This window comes from Pelophylax lessonae (assembly GCF_965119305.1).
Source record: "Pelophylax lessonae genome assembly, chromosome: 3".
NCBI classification, from domain to species: domain Eukaryota; kingdom Metazoa; phylum Chordata; class Amphibia; order Anura; family Ranidae; genus Pelophylax; species Pelophylax lessonae.
Genome location: NC_138770.1, coordinates 260,917,377 through 260,936,999, shown reverse-complemented (window position 1 = coordinate 260,936,999; position 19,623 = coordinate 260,917,377). Strand labels below are relative to the sequence as shown.

At 45.9% G+C, this 19,623-nt stretch overlaps 1 protein-coding gene across 1 annotated transcript in view; it reads left to right on the top strand.

Moving 5' to 3' along the window:
- Positions 1-19,623, top strand: part of WDR49 (WD repeat domain 49) — a 270,818-nt gene that overhangs the window by 235,994 nt on the left and 15,201 nt on the right. Inside the window, exon 17 of the mRNA XM_082251290.1 lies at positions 12,530-12,676. Coding sequence (XP_082107416.1) covers positions 12,530-12,676 — 147 coding nt within the window. The remainder of the gene's footprint in view (positions 1-12,529; positions 12,677-19,623) is intronic.

Below are 19,623 nucleotides of genomic sequence, written 5' to 3'. Positions count from 1 at the left end.
TAATAGAACTCTTTCCCACCGGCAGGTACGGTGGTCGTTATTCTTTCTGAGATTTAATTTTTTAGTAACTTACACGCCCGCAGACAAAAATAAAAAAGCGGATGCACTCTCACGACTAGCCGAGAAAGATTGCACTGAGGTTCCCTCAGTTCCTATAATACCACTTGAACGTATTATCGGAGTCGTTCGCTCACTGAAGGAGGAGATTTTGCACAGCATAGGGTTGGATTCACCTCCACCAAAACTAACTACTGACGCAGAAGGCTTCCTCTACTACAACGATAAATTATACATACCCCCTACTATGCGAACCAAGATCTTAGAATTGTCGCATGATGTACCTATGGCAGGACATATGGGTATGACTAAAACTCTCAATCTACTCACTAGGCAATTTTGGTGGCCAGACATGAAGACAACCGTAAAAAAGTTTGTTTCATCTTGTGATATCTGTGCAAGGTCTAAAATTGACAACACGAAACCATCAGGATTACTTTGTAGTTTACCGATACCCCAGGATCCGTGGGAAGTGGTATCCTTAGATTTCATAGTGGAACTACCACCTTCCAAAGGATTCAACACCATCTTGGTATCAGTGGACCATCTGACCAAGATGGCACATTTCACCCCTATCCGAAAACTACCTTCATCCAAACAAACAGCGGAATTACTTGTGAAACATGTCTTTAAGTTACATGGTATTCCAAAAACACTGCTGTCTGACCGTGGTTCACAATTCATCTCAAAGTTTTGGCTAGCTCTATGTCAGATACTGTGAATAGAGCGTAACCTTACTTCTGCCTACCACCCTCAGACCAACGGACAGACAGAGAGAGTTAACCAGTGCATTGAACAGTACCTGCGTTGCTATACTTCGTATCTACAAGACGATTGGGCAGATCTCCTCCCACTGGCGGAATTCGCCTATAACAACGCTACTCATAGCACTACTAAGCAAAGTCCGTTTTTACCTGAATTATGGGTTTCATCCCACACTCCTTCCTCCACGTATCTTACCATCAAGTAATCCAGTAGCATCTGATTATCTTGCCCAGATAAAGGATTCTCTGGGATTACTCAACAATACCATATCTCATGCTCATAGCCAACAAAAAAAATACTACGACCTCCGTAGGAAACCCTCTCCCCAATATGCCATTGGGGATCTTGTTTGGCTTTCTACAAAAAATCTGAGACTAAAGATCCCTAGTAAAAAACTTGGACCTTTATTTCTGGGACCTTTTCCAATAGAGAAGCTTATTGGAAAAGCTGCAGTACAACTCACATTGCCAGTAGACCTCAAGATACATCCTGTCTTCCATGTGTCTCTACTGAAGCCCCATGTTCCTAACCAAGGAATAAGGCCTACTATCTCACCTCCACCTCCTGTACAAGTGGAGGGTGGAGGGTGGAGAAGAATTTGAGATAAAAGAAATTTTGGATTCCCGTTTCAGTAGAAGAAGACTCCAGTATCTTGTACGATGGAAGAATTATGGGCCCCAAGATGACACCTGGCTGGATACCTCCGATATCCATGCCCCTGGACTGATTCGCAATTTCCACTCGAAATATCCGGAAAAACCAGTTCTAGAGGCCTTCCGGAGCCGGCCTTAAGGGGGGGGGGGGTACTGTAATGTTCCGGTACCTATGGTACCCTTGTTCCTATATTTCTCCTCTCTTTGCGTCCCATCTTGTATAACAAAGGACGCATACACCTTTAAGACCGGATGACATCACTGCCGAGCGCCGCTATGAGCGGCTATTTCAATCGCCGGTTTGCTCTCACTCATCGCTCGTTCAAACCCACATGTTCATCGCACCTACGCCTGAGAAGTCGGAGCTGCTGACATACCTTCCTTGCTGAACTAAAGCCGGAAACCTCGCTGGTGATCCGTATCTCGCTATGGGATCACCCCTCTCCAATGGACACTGTTATTCCTAACCTATCTAAGTGATAAGTACCCCGCAGGGGATTCTTACTAACCAATCTCCTACTGTCATCTACTGCAATTACCAAGACTATCTGTATCTATCTACTCACTATCATCTGCATAAGACTGTTAGCTCTTGGGACTACCTTGAACTATCCTTGCACTAGGTTACTCTGTCTAAAGTATACTCCATCTGTGTCCTCTTACCATCTGCACTATACTTGACATCAGAACCTATCTGCTTACCATCACCTGCAACTCTCCTATACTACTTCTAGTGCTCACCATACAATAGCCTGTCTCTCATCTATATATCCTCATATACCTTATCCCTCCATTAAACATCTATTAATATATATATAGTATATAACAGGCTGTACACGGTGATGAAGTCCTGAGAGTTGGATATGTTGTTCAACAGATTCTCTACAAGGCTACTGAGTGTAATAATTCTGCAGCTGTAAATCCATCCACAAACAAAAACGCATGAACGTTACAGTCTGACGCTGAGACAGGAGGGCACCTTCTCCCGTCTCAGACGCAACCCCCCTCTAGGACAAAGTGCAAACCAGGATTGAAATGAGACAGAATGGGAGCCAAAGCGAAAGCAGACCTGAGGGCCTCAAAAGCTTGGATGTCAGCAGGCATCCAATTGTGGGAATCGCTGCCCTTCTTGGTCAGATCTGAGAAAGGTTTGGCCAAAGAGGAAAATTCATGATAAATTTCCAATAGTAGTTGGCAAACCCAAGGAAACGCTGAATGGAATGGAGACCACTGGGATGAGGTGATTGTAGAATAGCCAAAACCTTCTGGGGGGTCCATGGAGAACCCTTCAGCAGAAATTATGTAGCCCAAGAAGGCACCCTGAGACAGGTGGAATTCACATTTCTCAAGCTTACAGAAAAGTCCATTCTCACGTATCCATTGCAGAACCCATCTGACATCCAGGTAGTGTGATTAATAAAGTCAGAGTAAATCAAGATGTCGTCCAAATAGACTACCACTCATTGCTGCAACTTATCCTGAAATACATGAGTGATAAACTCCTGGAAGACAGTGGGCGCATTGCACAAGCCAAAGGGCATAACCAGAGATTCGCAATGACCGATTCTGGTTTTAAATTCCGGTTCTTCCACTCGTCGCCCTCCTTGATCCTTACGAGGTTATATGCGCCCCTTAGGTCAAGCTTGATAAAGACCGTTGCTCCCTTAAGGCAGTGGAACAATTCAGTAATCAGCAGAATTGGGCATGCATTCTTGACCGTGATGCAATTTAAACCCCTATAATCAATGCAAGGTCTCAAGTCACCCCCCTTTTTTTTATATGAAGAAAAAACTGACACCCGCTGTAGAAGTGGACTTGCGAATGTGTCCCCGGGCAAGCGCATCCACAACATACTCCTCCATGGCCTTATTCTCCACAACCAAAAGAGGATAAATCCTGTCACGAGGGGGAATGGCACCCGATCATTAGCACAATTGTCTGGGCGATGAGGAGGAAGATTACCAGCGCGCAACTTGTCAAATTCATCTTGATACTAACGATATTCAGTAGGCAACACTGAATCCGAGGAGGTACAAAGTACCTTAACAGGCCCATGGATACAAACAGTGCCACACTGTGGAGACCAAGAGAGGATTCCGACCAAATGTCAATCAGAGATCGAATTGTGTTTCTGTAGCCAAGGGTTCCCCAAAACAACGGAGTAGAGCAGGGACGAAATAACCTGGAAACAGGTTGACTCCCAGTGAACAGCCCATATCGCCATATCAACCGGAACAGTCTCGTGGGTAACCTGTGTCAGTTGCAGGGGTCTGCCATCAATTGCCTCGATAACTAGTGGAGAAAAACGAGGCTGCAAGGGTATGGCATTCGCAGTAGCAAACGTACTGTCAATAAAATAACCGCCAGCACCAGAGTCTACCAACTCCTAAATAACCACCAAACCGGCTGCCCAGGAGAGGACAACTGTAATTAGCAGTCTATCTTTATGGGAAACCGGGGACAAGGAAATTCCACCTAAGATCTGCCTCCGACAGGACCTTAGCTGCGAGCGTTTCCCGGACAGGTCGGACAAGATTTCAGGAAATGCCCACCAAGACCGCAATAGAGGCACCGGCCCTCTCTTATCCTAAAGGCCCGCTCACCCTCGGTAAGGGGGATGAACCCCAGCTGCATGGGTTCACAGCCAGACGCATCATCCCCCAGGAGGCGTGGGAGGTGAGGGAGGAATGGGTGGGAAAGAAAACGTAGGAGCCAATCTAGTTTTTTTCTTTTTAAAGCCCGTAGCCTGTGAAACACACTCAAAAGACTCCACCCGGTGCATAAAAAAGTGCACACACACAAAGTGAGAACACAAAAAAGCACAGGGTGTGCGAAAACGTGTGGTCTTCCCTCCGAAGAGGTAGGACCCGAAACCTCGATCCTCCGGGGCGCAAGACTCCTGACAGGGATTTAAGGTACTTGTGGTCAGTCGGCCGAAACCAAACTGACCCCGTTCTTCAGGGGGACTGCCGAAACAGCCCACCCCAAGTACTAAGTGGAGCTCCCCCGAAGGGAGACCCCATGAGAGAGGGCGAACTAAGCCAAAAGGCAATATCCACCCCCTCCCAAGACTCAAGGCAGGGCCCGAGGACCCACACCCTCCAGTCGTGCAAATAAGAAAACAAAGGTGATAGTGCAGGTGACGGACTCCAAAGAAAAAGACAAAACAAACAAAGAAGTGGGGAAGGGGAAGTGGGGAAAGTGCAATGGTGCCATGTGAGGAACCAAGGCAGGCCTTCCAGCCGGAATAAAAAATTCCTCTGGTGCAAGCCAAAAGGCCTGTCCCAAGAGGCAGGTGTGAAAAAGGTGTTCATGTTCAGTGCAGTGACCAAGGTGCCGAAAAAACTCACAGCGAGCTGCCCCTCACCAGTGAGAAATTAAGGCACCCCTGGGCTGCCATCCCAGGGGCACTTACACTACGGGCTTTTTCTATCTCAGCCCCTGGCCAGACCGAGTGTAGCCTATCCCCACCAGCAGACATCAGAACCTGGACAGCTTAGAGAGAGCTTACCTACAACTGGGGACAGGCCTGTCACCAAGCCAGATCAAAACCCAGGAGAGAAAGCCCTCCCCTCGCCATCCTGTTCCTCAGCCCATTACATCCAGGAGCAGTTCCACCGGGCTCACCCTCCAGACCGGCTTTCCTGCTCCCTTCAAACTGGTTAGGACAGTTCAACCCATTCGAATCAGAAGGCGGCGGGCCCCACATGCTTTCCCAGATGACCTACTCCCCATACCTCAATACTTAGAGCGCTCCGGGTTTCGGTCATACTGGTACTAGCTAAGGCCCATACCAACTGATAAGAACAGATACTACACTTGATCTTAGCCAAAAGGCCGAGAAGCGATATAGGATACAGACATGGTAGGAGCCAATCTAGTAGGAGACTTCCGCAGGCCCTTCCTAAACTATGGTCTCTCCCTAAGCCAGGTATCGATCAAAATCAGGAAGGAAATGAGAGCCCCGAGCTCGTCAGGGAGATCCTTGGCCGCGATCTTGTCCTTCAATGCATCGGAGAGACCATGAGAGAAGTCAGCCACCAGAGCCTCATTATTCCAGCCCACCTCTGCTGCCAGGTTCTGAAATTCAATGGCATACTCGGCAAAGGTTCTTATACCCTGTTGAATGGACAGGAGCTGCTTTGCAGCAGAGGCAGAGCGAGCAGGCACATTGAATACCCCATGAATGGAGGCAACAAAATTTGGTAAATCGAGTATCACAGGATTATCGTTCAAGGCCTTGTCCGAGAGCAACAAGATTAGGAAACCCCCCTTGAACCTATCAGAAGAAACGCCTGAGGAACCATCTCATAATAAATGCCTACTTGGTTTAGGAAGCCACGACACTGACTCGGATAACTCCCATAGTGCTGCAGAAGGGGGGCTGAAGCAGTCATCCCTCTGGTAACAGTGACTCCAGCTGCAACTGCAGGAGCAGCAACAGAAACAGCAGCAGGTGCAACAACAGGTGGAACCACCGGCCTAGCAGCACCAGGAGCAAGGTGCGCTGTGAGTGCAAGCAATGTCTGCAACGCCTGAGCGAACTGACCCAAAAGGTGATCTTGTTGATCGAGCCTGGTAACCAGCATGAGCAGCGTAACCACATGGGAATAAAGGTAAAATAAAGCCGTTTATTGAAGCAAATAACAATAAACACACAGTAAGAGTGAGGAAGTGAGAGCAGGAACAAGCCTAGTGGTCAAGTCCAGAAGCGGGTAGTCATCCAAACCGGGGTAGAGTCCAGAAGCGAGAAGTCTACCGATGCTAGGTCGTCTGCTGATGCGGAATGGTCTGCCGATGCAGGGTCCAGAGCCAGGAGAGTCGTCAGTCAAGCCAGGTCATACACGGAGGAACACTGAGAACAGAAGACTGCTAACAGGGATGCAATTTGGAGCACAAACGCAAGGGCAAAGACTGCAACCCATCAGGTGATACATATAGTCAGGTTTGCAGCATCATCACAGTGCGACACCTAGGCAGCAGTCAAGTGATGATGCAATCAGAGTCTATAAGAGGCAGCAGTCTGCACATGTCCAAGATGGCTACCAACAGGAGGGCAAGGTAAGACCTTGACACTCTCAGGTCTACATCCTCAGTCAGGAAGTTTGCAATGATCAGAGCCTTTAGGACCCTTTGGAAATTTGCTGCTCTAGATGGGATCTTTTTAGTCCAGTTTTAAGTAAAGACTTAGTCAGGGTTTTTTCCTCAGTTAGGTGGTTTGACAGGATCTGAGCCTTAAGCGATGAGGGATTCTTGTTGGCATTCTGTCTAGTACAGGTAGTGTTTATACCCATACTGGGTTGCAATCCGAGGTGGCTTCGGCATCCTATGAGAGCAAAAGATTTTGTTCCTCCCCTGCAGGACCATTAAGGATAACTGGTTCCATGCCATGGATATTGCGAAACTTTAAGCATGATCACAAGCTACAGCTTTCAAAATCATATCAGCGAAGATATCATCACTGGATGGGTCAATCTAGCTAGCCAACAGGCTTATGGTTTGGTTCCTATGGAAGCAGTGACAAAGCACTCAACCAGGAGTGTGTAGACTTCATGGCTTTATGAAAGGGTGCCAAGAATATTTGTAGGGGGTTGACATATTTTTCTTTAAGGCTGTTTAGGCTCATTGTGGTGTGTAGCTAGCTTCCTTATACCGTGTATTTTTATCTGTAAGGTTTCTGTTGGCTAAGTGCTTTGGTTGAACCCCTAATTTTGTCAGCATCCCATCCCTTCTTTTTTTTTGGGGCTAGTTAGTTTACAAATGTATGCTGCCATGAAGCTGTCAGGAAAACGGAAAATTTCCTATCAAATACTTACCATATTTTTTCTTTCCCGATGAACATGGTAGCAAGGGTTACCTCCCAGTGTCATGAGTAGGCTAGTTACGGAACATGGCCTCTTGCTCAGCCTCAACATTTTTGAGAGTTGGGTCCTATGGGGTAGGCAGAGCTACCCAAAACATATGCTGTCATAAAGTCCATCAGGAAAAGTAAATTACAGTATCTGGTAGGAAATGTTCCATTTTTTTTTCCACCTCAGAACATTATTTTTAGCAAGTACAGAAAATACCTGTTGATCTTGCCAGTATTTCACTTATTTTGCTGGCCACTTCCTATAAGCCGAAAGACAGGAAAATACAATGCTATCTTTGTCAACTGCTTGTCCTATCAAGCCCTTATGTAATGGTGAGAACCAAAGGCAGACATTTTGAAAACCATGGCTACCTCCATAAATACAATGGAATAATGAGTGTAGACTTGAAGGAACAGGAAGTGTGTTCATAGGATTACCAGGTAAAAATAAAGGGAATAAAGCCTGAAAAAACAAATACAGCCACTACATTTATGGACTGGTAGGCTTCAAAATTGCATTTTATTTTTGGGTTTAGATATGCTTTAACTAAGAAGATTGTTCACTTTGAAATAAAAACAACAATAATTAGGCAAAACTATGTTCAATCAACCCATCATATGCTAACAAAAGTCCAGGTTTTTCAATATCTCTCACACATTATTGTGTATTTAAAGTGAACACAGCTTTCCCTTATGCTGGTTTACAAGGAGAACGCCTCGGAAATGAAAGTAGCTACATTTTACCAGAAATGAGTCACTAATAAAGGAAAATTAAGTCCTAGCATTAATTGGCTCCAGTTTCCAAGATACAGCTTCAGGTCAAAATTACATTAAAATAATTCAAAATTACGAGGGGGATGTGCGATTATCTAAATAACTTTTCTGCAGAATGTGATATAGCATTGCTCTACCGTACTCATTTTCTTTTTTGTTAAGCTTCTATTGCTTTATTTTCACCTGGTAATCCTGCAAATACCACCTGGTAATTCCTGGGTGGCTACGTCACCCCCCTCCCTTACTGATCTATGGAGGGAGCCATAGTTGTCACCTTAGGCTGCTTTCCTGATAAGGACTTCCAAACATGTCCACATCTATTCATCTCCATTACATATGGGGAGGAAGAGATACTGTAAATTGGTAGTTTACTGAAGATAGCTAGGAAGGAAGACATACTTTGGCACAGTTCACAGGAAGTGACATGGACACTGCATTTCTGGCAAAATCAACTTGTATTTTCTGTACTTGTTCAAAATGGTCTTGGCTTGAAAATTAAAAAATAAAACGAATGCAGCCACCAAATCTAAGGAATGTAGGCTTAAATATACTGCATTCCTGCTCTAGGTTTGGTTATCCTTTAAAGAGGTTGTAAACCCGTGCAATTTTTTTTTTTTTGGCAACCTGTAAGAGAAACACATAATGTGCTAGTATGCATCGCATACTAGCTCATTATGCAATACTTACCTTAGAACGAGCCCCCGCCGTGCAGCCCGCTTACCTGTATGACGGGCGACATGTGCAGTCGCCCGTTTTCCAGGATCGCGGCATCCGGCCATCTGATTGGCCGGAGCCGCGGTGACGTCACTCCCGCGCACGCGCGTGGGAGCCGACAGTCACGGCATGGGTCTCTGAAGAAATGGCACCAGCGGCCGTTCCTTCAGAGCGCATGCGCCAGTGACGTCACTGGCTGCATGTAAGGTAAATATCTCCTAAACGGTACATGTTTAGGAGATATTTACAGTACCTATGGGTAAGCCTTATCATAGGCTTTTACCTATAGGTAAAAGTGTCAGAAGAGGGTTTACTTCCTCTTTAACTGCCTCTATCTCTTTAGTAAATCAACCCCAATACACAATAGCTAAAGGAATAAAGTACAAAGTGTTCATTTAGTTTATCCTTATTCATTTAGCTACAGTATGCTCAGTCATCTGTGCAAAATACATGCAAATATTTTGTACCTTTTATATCAATAAAGTGCACTAAAGAATATCCATGTTAAGATCCTAGCTTAACAAAAAAAAAAAACAGATGTAGTGCTACCCCCGTAAGGGCTGCTTGTATTAACTGGTTCTTCTGTTATTTATCATTAGAATCTCCACTTTCAACCAGCAGTGTATGAAATGTGCCTGTCGTAGTCAGAGCCTGCACTTCAGTAGAGTGTCTATCTATCTATCTATCTATCTATCTATCTATCTATCTATCTATCTATCTATCTATCTATCTATCTATCTATCTATCTATCTATCTATCTATCTATCTATCTATCTATCTATCTATCTATCTATCTATCTATCTATCTATCTACTGCTCAAAAAATATAAAGGAACACTTTGAAAACACATCAGATCTCAATGGGGTAAAATATCATGATAGATATCTATACTGATATGGATTGGTAATGTGTTAGGAACGAAAGGATGCTGCCTCATTCAATGGAAATGAAAATTTTCAACCTACAGAAAGCTGAATTCAAATACATCCTGGAAATCAAAGTGAAAAAATGATGCAGCAGGCCAGTCCATTTTGCTGAAATTTAATTGCAGCAACTCAAAATGGTACTCAGTCGTTTTTGTATGGCCCCCACGTGCCTGTATGCATGTTTGACAATGTCGGGGCATGCTCCTAATGAGAGGACAGATGGTGTCCTGGGGTATTTCCTCCCAGATCTGGACCAGGGCATCACTGAGCTCCTGACCAGGCTGAGGTGCAACCTGGCGGAGTCGGATGGACTGAAACATAATATCCCAGAGGTGTTCTATCGGATTTAGATCAGGCGAGCGTTGGGCCCATTCAATGGTATCAATTCCTTCATCATCCAGGAACTGGCTGCATACACATGGGGCCAGGCATTGTCGTGCACCAGGAGGAACCCAGGACCCACTGCACCAGTGTAGGGTCTGACAATGGGTCCAAGGATTTCATCCTGATACCTAATGGCAGTCAGGGTGCCATTGTCTAGCCTGTAGACAATCTCCACGGCTTCTCCAGATCCTTTCATGTCTGTCACATGTGCTCAGGGTGAACCTGCTCTCATCTGTGAAAAGCACAGGGCGCCAGTGGTGGACCTGCCAATTCTGGTGTTCAATGGCAAATGCCAATCAAGCTCCACAGTGTTAGGCAGTGAGCACAGGGCCCTCTAGAGGACGTTGGGCCTTTAGGCCACCCTCATGAAGTCTGTTTTTGATTGTTTGGTCAGAGTCATTCACATTAGGAGCCTGCTGGAGGTCATTTTGTAGGGCTCTGGCAGTGCTCATCTCAGGGCCATCTTACTGAATAGGCATGCCGGACAGTTGCCTGGGGGCCCCACTTGTTCAGGGGGCCCCACCTGCCAAGCAACCCAGCCCCAGCCAAGCATTAGTCCCGATTCCCGTGTGCATCCCACTGTCGAACTTAGCAGGTGGCAAGCGCCTGTCGGCCCTGCTCTGCTGTCAGGCCACTTGGGCCATGGATGGGGAGCCCACAACTACAGGAAAGCCTGTCTGCCTCCACGGGAACAGGCACACACAGTACAGTCAAGTCTGTCTCCCGTCTGTGTGTGTGTTCACCGGACCCAGCTTCCGAACTTGGAAGCTGTCATTAGCCTGGCACTGCTGTAACAATAAATATCGCCTTATCGATAATTTGCATTTTTATTCTCGTGGGTGATTGTGTAGGCAGGGCCCCAGTGCACTGCATTGCCCGGGGCCCCATAATGCTCTTAAGATGACACTGGCTCATCCTGTTCTTCCTTGCACAAAGGAGCAGATACCGGTTCTGCTGATGGGTTAGGGACCTTCTACGGCCCTGTCCAGCTTTCCTAGAGTAACTGCCTTTCTCCTGGAATCTCCTCCATGCTCTGGGGACTGTGCTGGGAGACACAGCAAACCTTCTGGCAATGACACGTATTGATGTGCCATCCTGGAGGAGTTGGACTGCCTGTGCAACCTCTATAGGGTCCAGGTATCGCCTCATGCTACCAGTAGTGACACTGACCCTAGCCAAATGCAAAACGAGTGAAAAACAGTCAGAGAAGATGAGCAGGGTAAACAATGTCAGTGGCCTCCACCTGTAAAACCATTCCTGTTTTGGAGGTTGTCTCATTGTTGTCCATCTAGTGCCCCTGTTGGTAATTTCATTAACACCAAAAGCAGCTGAAACTGATTAACAACCCCCTCTGCTACTTAACTGACCCAATCAATATCCCAGGAGTTTACTTGACTTGATGCTATACTCTAATTTTATGAGCAGTTTATATATATATATATATATATATATATATATACACACATATACAGTAGTAAATGACATAAAGAGTGGGCTCTGCCATTTCTATTTAAAGCAGTGTTTAAGTGCCCCACACCCCCTGCAATTCCCTCCAGTCTCCCATACTGCTTCTGCAAAATCCCCACCTTCATAGAAAGCACCCTAGCCCCCTCCAGAGGCTACATCCACCACAGTTGCCTGCTGCTCCTTCCAAAAACCTCATCCCCTACAGCAGGGGTATTGAATTAAAATTTACAAAGGTCCAGTCAATAAAATATTCTTCCAGCAGAGGTCCGAATCACATGTTTGTGCGATGGTCACCCTGTATCCTCGCAACCAATCACTTGCTTGTTAACTTGGATAGCCCCCGTCCTCTGTCTATAGCTGTCCTGCCTCCAGCTGTTGGCTCTGTGAGACTGGCAGTGGTGATGGCTGTGGGCAGAACAACTCTAAAGGGTGGGACCACAGGGGTCCGGATGAGACATTAACTGGGTCCGGATCCGGACCCCGGTCCGCCATTTAGTGATGCCTGCCCTACAGGGTCACCAAGTCTGCTGCAGACTCTCCTAACCCCCTCTAGAACCTTCATCGCCCAACAGTAACACATAGTCCCATCCAGAGCCTTCCAGAATTTCAGTACATAATTTTCATATTTTGTATTTTCATACTTTTATTGTTGTTTGGATATGGAAACTTTTTAAGAATATATGGGGCTCTGGTCTAAATATGGTTGAGAACCACTGGTTTGGTAAATCAGGACCACTATGTGGGGATTATTTAGATAGCTCTCAAGCAAGCACATTTTCAGATTTTGGAAGGAGACTGGAAAAGCCAGAGCAACCCACACAGGGAAAACATGCAAATGCAAGCAGGATATTATTCTTGATATTGATAATGTTTTCTTTTACATAAAATGGAGAAAAATCTACACATTAATATTTATTATGTTTTTTAATGACTGCAGGTACCTTCAGCTTGTTAAACATAGATGCTCTGCAGGATACTTTGGAAATTAGCAAACCGGATTTTATTATAAATCCTGACAAATACTTTGGAGAAAAGACCGACGATAAATGTTCTAAAGTTGTGGAAGCCCCTACATTCTCAGAAAGTAAGTATTAATAAAGCTACTATAGTAATACAGGAGTGTTTTCGGTGCAGGAACTGCATTTCAAAATTTTCCGGCTGGACTTGAAACATGTCTACCATTTATTTATCTCCATTACATGGTGGATTGGTGGGATTAGCAGTGGACAAGGAAAGTATTGTTTTTCCCTACTTTAAGGCTCACAGAAAGTGGCAAATAATAGTGAATTTCTGGCACAATAAAGATACATTTTTTGTTCTTTCCTTTAAGCTCATGGTAAGGGACAAGGACAAAACATTTCTGGCAAGATCAACAGGACTTTTCTGTACTTGTCAAAAATATCCTTGGCCTGAAAATTAAAAAGGAATGCAGCCACTACATCTAAGGACAGGTAAGCGGCAATACTATACTGTATATCCACTTACGGACCGCCCACCGTGTATTTACGTCGGTACTTTGGCGTTAAATACTGGGGTTATGACAGCAGATACCTTTAACATAAGGATGGTCCCTGTGGCGGATTCACCGCGGGATCACCTTTATGGGCAGCAGGAGAGGTGCCCCCCATCCCACCACTTCCCGGTCGTTTTCACCACTTACTGGAGCCGTCGGTAGCGGGGAAAACGATCCGGTACGCTGTCCTCTCAGGCAGTAAGTTGAGTGAAGGCAAGATGTCGCATGGATTTCACTAGACCTCTGAAGGTATGCTGTGGTATTTTGCACCCAGCCAACAGTAAGAGATCTTTATCCTGTAAGTTGAAAGGTGAGGCCTCCATGGATTGGACTTGTTTTTTCAGCCCAATTGGATTGAGATCTGGAGAATTTGGAGGTCAAGTCAACACCTTGAGGAAACCATCTGCCATCGTTCTGTGGCCCAGTTCTGATGCTCATGTTTCCATTGTACACACTTTTGGTGTGGACACAGGTCAGCATGGGCACTCTGATCAGTCTACGGTCCCATACGAAACAAACTAGGATGCACTGTATGTTCTGACACCTTTCTTTTGGAACCAGCATTACCTTTCTCAGCAGTCTGAGCTATAGTAGCTCTTCTATTGGATTGGACTAAAAAGGCCAACCTTCACTTCCCACATGCATCGCTGAGGCTTGGCCACTCATGATCCTGTCACTGGTTTTCCAGTTTTTCTTCCTTGGACTACTTTTGGTAGGTCCTGACTACTGTAGGCTAGGAGCATTCCACAAGAGCTGCAGTTTTGGAGTTACTTCGATCCAGTCATCTAGACTTTACAATTTGGTTCATGTTAGAGTAGCTTAAATCCTTAAAGGGCTCATGTATACAGAGCAGTTGAAAACCTTTTCTGAACGCTGGAAACTGACAGCTGGAAACCAACGGTGAAAAACGTCCATTTTACAGCTTTTATATACTGAGTTTATGAGAGTTAAGCAGCAGTTATGAGTATTTGAAGTTAGAAGTGTTTTAAAGATAACTTCAGGAGATCCTCCCAAATGCCCACAATGCAGGAAAAACAAGTAAATTATTAACTATTTCAGCTATTCTGTGAGAGAGCAGCAGCAGAGAGAGCAGTGTGCTTGTAGAAAGCTGTCTTATTTTTTTGTGTTTTCACTATGGATCCCATCAGGAGCATGTGTGAGGAAATGCTCCTAATGTTACTGAGGCTCCAAAGACATGGAAAATTGTGTGGGAGGAACAAAGTTCATCGCTACTGGACTCATCCATTGATGCAGGCAACAGCATGTGGCAAAATTTGTTTTATCAACATTTTTATATGTTCAAAAGTTATCAAAAATGTTTTCTCCTTTAATTCTCCTTGGCGGTATTCCCGATTGTGGCTCGGGGTTAATTTTCAGTACCAAAAGCGGTAACCCCGAGCCACACTCGGGATTACCCCGCAATGTTACTCACCTTCCCTGTGCTCCCCCGCCATTCTCCCCGCTGTCCTCCCCGGCTTCCTCACTGTCTCTCCCCACTCTGTGCACAGCCGATTGCCGGCACTTGCATTATGTTCCCTCCCTGCGAGCGTTGCAACACAGGGGGGTGGAACCAGCAGCAAATTCAAAAGTGTAAATACACTAAATGTCATGATACAAAGCTGTGATCCTAATTGATTAAACTGTATCATGCCATTTCAGCACAGGATTACACCTGGATACTTTTCCAGTGCACTGCCTGTGCTTTTCCAGTGCTTTGTGCCTGGAAAATTTTGAACGACCATGGCGTCCAAAAAGCATTTTTTTGCGCAAAAGCGCTTTTAGACGAACTGGAAAACAGCGACAGTGAAACTGAGTTACTTGAAGAACTGAGCGAGAGCGATTCGTGGGAAAATTCGTCATCAGGTACGGAAAGTGACAACAGCGACAATTCTGGGATGCCAGAAAGGGGGCTCGCGTGTGTGCGGTAATGCAGCCAGCAGAATCAGTATATCAGTATATATTCAGGGGAAATTGCTGGGCAGGATGAGCAATGTGCTGCCTGTTGGATGTCTCTGTCCCCTTCTGCAGCCAAGATGGCGGACTGCTGTGCTGTGGGAGTTGTAGAATTTGATGGGGCCCTTCTATGAGGAGTAGGAGGGGATGGGTAGATGAGGGGGGCACCCAAAGGAGGGGGGGTACAGAGGTGACGGGGGGTACAGAGGTGACGGGGGGTACAGAGGTGGCTGTGAACAGGGGGGTACAGAGGTGGCTGTGAACAGGGGGGTACAGAGGTGGCTGTGGACAGGGAGGGTACAGAGGCGGCTTTGTACGGGGGGGGTGTAGAGGCAGCTTTGGACGGGGGGGTACAGAGGTGGCTGTGGACAGGGCAGAGGTGGCTTTGAACAGGGGGGGTACAGAGGTGGCTGTGGACGGGGGGGTACAGAGGTGACTGTGAACAAGGGGGGGAGTACAGAGGTGTCCGTGGACAGGGGAGGGATACAGAGGTGGACAGGGGAGGGATACAGAGGTGGACAGGGGAGGGATACAGAGGTGGCTGTGGACAGGGGAGGGATACAGAGGTGGCTGTGGACAGGGGAGGGATACAGAGGTGGCTGTGGACAGGTGGGTGAACAGAGGTGGCTGTAGACAGGGGGGGTACAGTGGAGGCTGTGGAAAGGGGAGGGGGTGAACAGAGGTGGCTGTGGACAGGGGGGTACAGAGGTGGCTGTGGACAGCGGGGGTACAGTGGTGATGGCTGTGAAAAGGTAGGGGTGGCAGTGGTGGCTGTGGACAGGAGGGGTGGCTGTGGATGGGGGGGTACAGAGGTGGCTGTGGAGGGGGGGGTACAGAGGTGGCTGTGGATGGGGGGTGTACAGAGGTGGATGGGGGGGATACTCACCTCTACATCCCCCCCGTCCACAGCCGCCTCTGTACCCTCCCTGTCCACAGCCACCTCTGTACCCCCCTGTTCACAGCCACCTCTGTACCCCCCCTGTCCAAACTCACCTCTACATCCCCCCCGTCCACAGCCGCCTCTGTACCCTCCCTGTCCACAGCCACCTCTGTACCCCCCTGTTCACAGCCACCTCTGTACCCCTCCTGTCCACAGCCACCACTGTCAACCCCCTTTCCACAGCCACCTCTGTACTCCCCCTGTCCAAAGCTGCCTCTACACCCCCCCCCCCCCCCGTCCACAGCCGCCTCTGTACCCTCCCTGTCCACAGCCACCTCTGTACCCCCCTGTTCACAGCCACCTCTGTACCCCCCTGTTCACAGCCACCTCTGTACCCCCCCCCGTCACCTCTGTACCCCCCCTGTCCAAACTCACCTCTACATCCCCCCCCCGTCCACAGCCACCTCTGTACCCCCCATGTCCACAGCCACTGAAAATGAAAACCATTGAACTAGTTTAGTGTGTCACAGGGTTGAATTGGATTGGAAATCAAACTTTTTTTTTTTTTTCTATTTTGAATAAATACACATGCACGTTTATCCAGTTTACATAGAATGCTACAAAGCTAAATCATGTTTTTATGGGTTCCTAAATTGTGTGGCTTTCTCAAGACAGTTCTGCGTGGAAATATTCAGGAGAATAAATGATTACAGGAAAATAAATGGCAGTTTTAAACCTTTAATATGAGGCAACATGGTTTTAAAGCTGAAGTTTAACCATTATAAAACTCTCTCACTTTAGTTAGCTAACCTGTCTGTTCTGAAGGATGTCCCATGTCATGCAGGCAGCTAGATCTGGGTAAATATTCACAGCAGGAAAACATTTTAGTACCCCCCATGTCCACAGCCACCTCTGTATCCCTTCCCCCCATGTCCACAGCCACCTCTGTATCCCTTCCCCCCATGTCCACAGCCACCTCTGTATCCCTTCCCCCCATGTCTACAGCCACCTCTGCACCCCCCCTTACAGTTCTCACCTCTTTTCACAAATTCACCCCATTCCACTCACAGTTCTCCTCCTCACAGTCAGAGATGCTGCCTGCACAGTTCTGTTATGTGTGTGTTCGCGCTCTTTTCCCAACACACACACACAGTGCAGTCTCCGCCTATCAGACCAGCCAGAACACTTCACGCTGTTCTGTGCTATAGAACTCTGAAAAGAGGAGGGGGGGGCGGGGGAAGCACGGAGAGACGCTCTGCCTTACTCCCTGTGAGCCAAGCCAGCTTACACATAGAGCCCGCAACTGTCCTTCTCCTCTGTTAGTGTCTGTCTTGTGCAACAGCAAACGGGGGAGGACGGGGCAGCTGAATTGACCGCTACAGAACTATTCAAGGCTCCAGGGGCAGCAGCTTTTTGGGCCCCCAACAATGACAGGGCCCTGGGCAAATGCCCCTTTTGCCATGCGGTAAAGACGGCCCTGGTACATGTACACATGTGATAACACTGAGGAGAGTTCAAGGGCTGCTGAAAAAATGCCTAACTGCTGCAGTGTACATGAGGCTTTACACTTGCCCATTTTGTCTGTTTTTTAGCACATCAACTTAAGGGACAACATATTCACTTTGCTGCCTAATATATCCCACCGTCTTTTACATGCCATTGGAACGAGATAATCAATGTTAAAAAAGGGAGAACGTTTTCATATTTATCACCCAATTCTCTTTCTTTTTTCACCTTATATTACTCTTACATAAGGAAGTGCAAAGTTTGTAGTCATTTATTTTAGAACTAACCTCTTCCCTGAATGTAACCCCAAAGGTAAACTTATTACTATCAGATAAAAAAAAAAATAAATCATTCTATAAAATATTTGCTACCTATTTACAGGGCACCAAGCAATCAGCTCCAAAGTTCTGCACCAAAATTCTGCATCTAATCAAAAATGAAATGATCTGAGATAAATTGTCATTTGGGTTCATGTTTCCAGTAAGCTGTTCAGATTGCTGTCAGGATAGTCTGAATATCTTGTGATTCATTATCTTTAGTGACAAGAAACTTAGATAACCATTCATAAAACATTAAGAAAAATATGACTTACCGGAAAGAAAGTTTTGTTACGATAAAACATGCGCCGGTTTCCAAAGAAAACTTTGTAACCTGGCGATGCAATCTGATAATAGTGGGGCCCAATATAATAATAAATATATGAACAAGATGCTGTATATAGCTTTTACTTTGTGTGCATTATAAGCATAAAGAGGGATGTTGAGAACTTATGGACATGCAATATTGTATTGCTTTACATTTGCAAACTTCTTGCTAATGACAAATAAATCACATATAAAGGTGTAAAATGAAGTGACTCATGACCATGATGGGAAAGGAAGGCACAGGTATGGGTGGTTGGTACACACCTTTAAATATTGCTGTTTTTAATTCCTTTATTCCCTGTTTATTCAGTATAACTGCACAAAAGTTTCACAGCCATTTAAAGCAAAACTATGCTCTGCCTATGCATGTGAATTCCTAGTATTTAACAAGTACGCAATTTTAGATGATTGCTTGAACTGTAATTGTAAGTTTGCCTATTAAGAAAATGGAACTTGCTGGACTAACACATCCTGGTTTACCAAGATCCCATGGGAGCTGCTGTGTGTAGGTTCCCCTGGGTTACCATTAGCAACAGTAGAACATTCTGACATGTTTCCAAGTGTTTTTACCTCAGACAAGGACCAGTCCAGTTTCTTTGGTTTTTATGTTTTATTAGGAACTTGGATAGGAGAAGGGATGAGTGGGATACTCCAATAACTGAATTATGCACAAAAAGGCAGGGACTGTACAAAAAATGCTGACTGACGCTGGTTAACGCTGACTGACGCTGTTTAACCACTTAAGCCCCGGAGGATTTGGCTGCTAAACGACCAGAGGGCATTTTGCGATTCGGCACTGCGTGACTTTAACGGACAATTGCGCGGTCGTGCGACGCTGTACCGAAACGAATTTGGCGTCCTTTTTTTCCCACAAACAGAGCTTTCTTTTGGTGGTATTTGATCACCTGTGCGATTTTTTGATCACGCGCTATAAACAAAAAAAGAGCGTAAATTTTGCAAAAATAGCAATATTTTTCCCTTTTTTTTATATGAAATTCCCCCAAAAAAAAATGTAAAAATCAAAATTTTTTAATATTTTCGGCCAATTTGTTTTATGCTACCTATGTTTGGTAAAAAAAATCGCAAAAAGCGTATTTTGATTGGTTTGCGCAAAAGTTATTGCGTTTACTAACAAAGGGAAAGATTTTTGTCATTTTTGTTGTTTTTTTTTTTAACGCGTAATGGCGGCGATCTGCGATTTTTTTTGCGGTACTGCGACATTGCGGCGGACAGATCGGACCCTTGACTGACATTTTTGACACTTTTGGGGTTACCAGTGACATTTCTACAGTAATCAGTGCTATACATATGCACTGTTACTGTAAAAATGCACTGGTAGTGAAGGGGTTAACTTTATTTGAGAGGGAGGGGCTGTGTGTGTCCCTAGGGGCGTGATTCTAACTGTGATTGGCTGTGGCTTCAACTGTATGCAGAGTGATCAATGGATCTACATAGTAGATCCATGTGATCAGCTCTCATACAGAGAGGAGAATGACAGGCAGCTTGTTTACACAAGCTGCCTGACTATCTCCCTC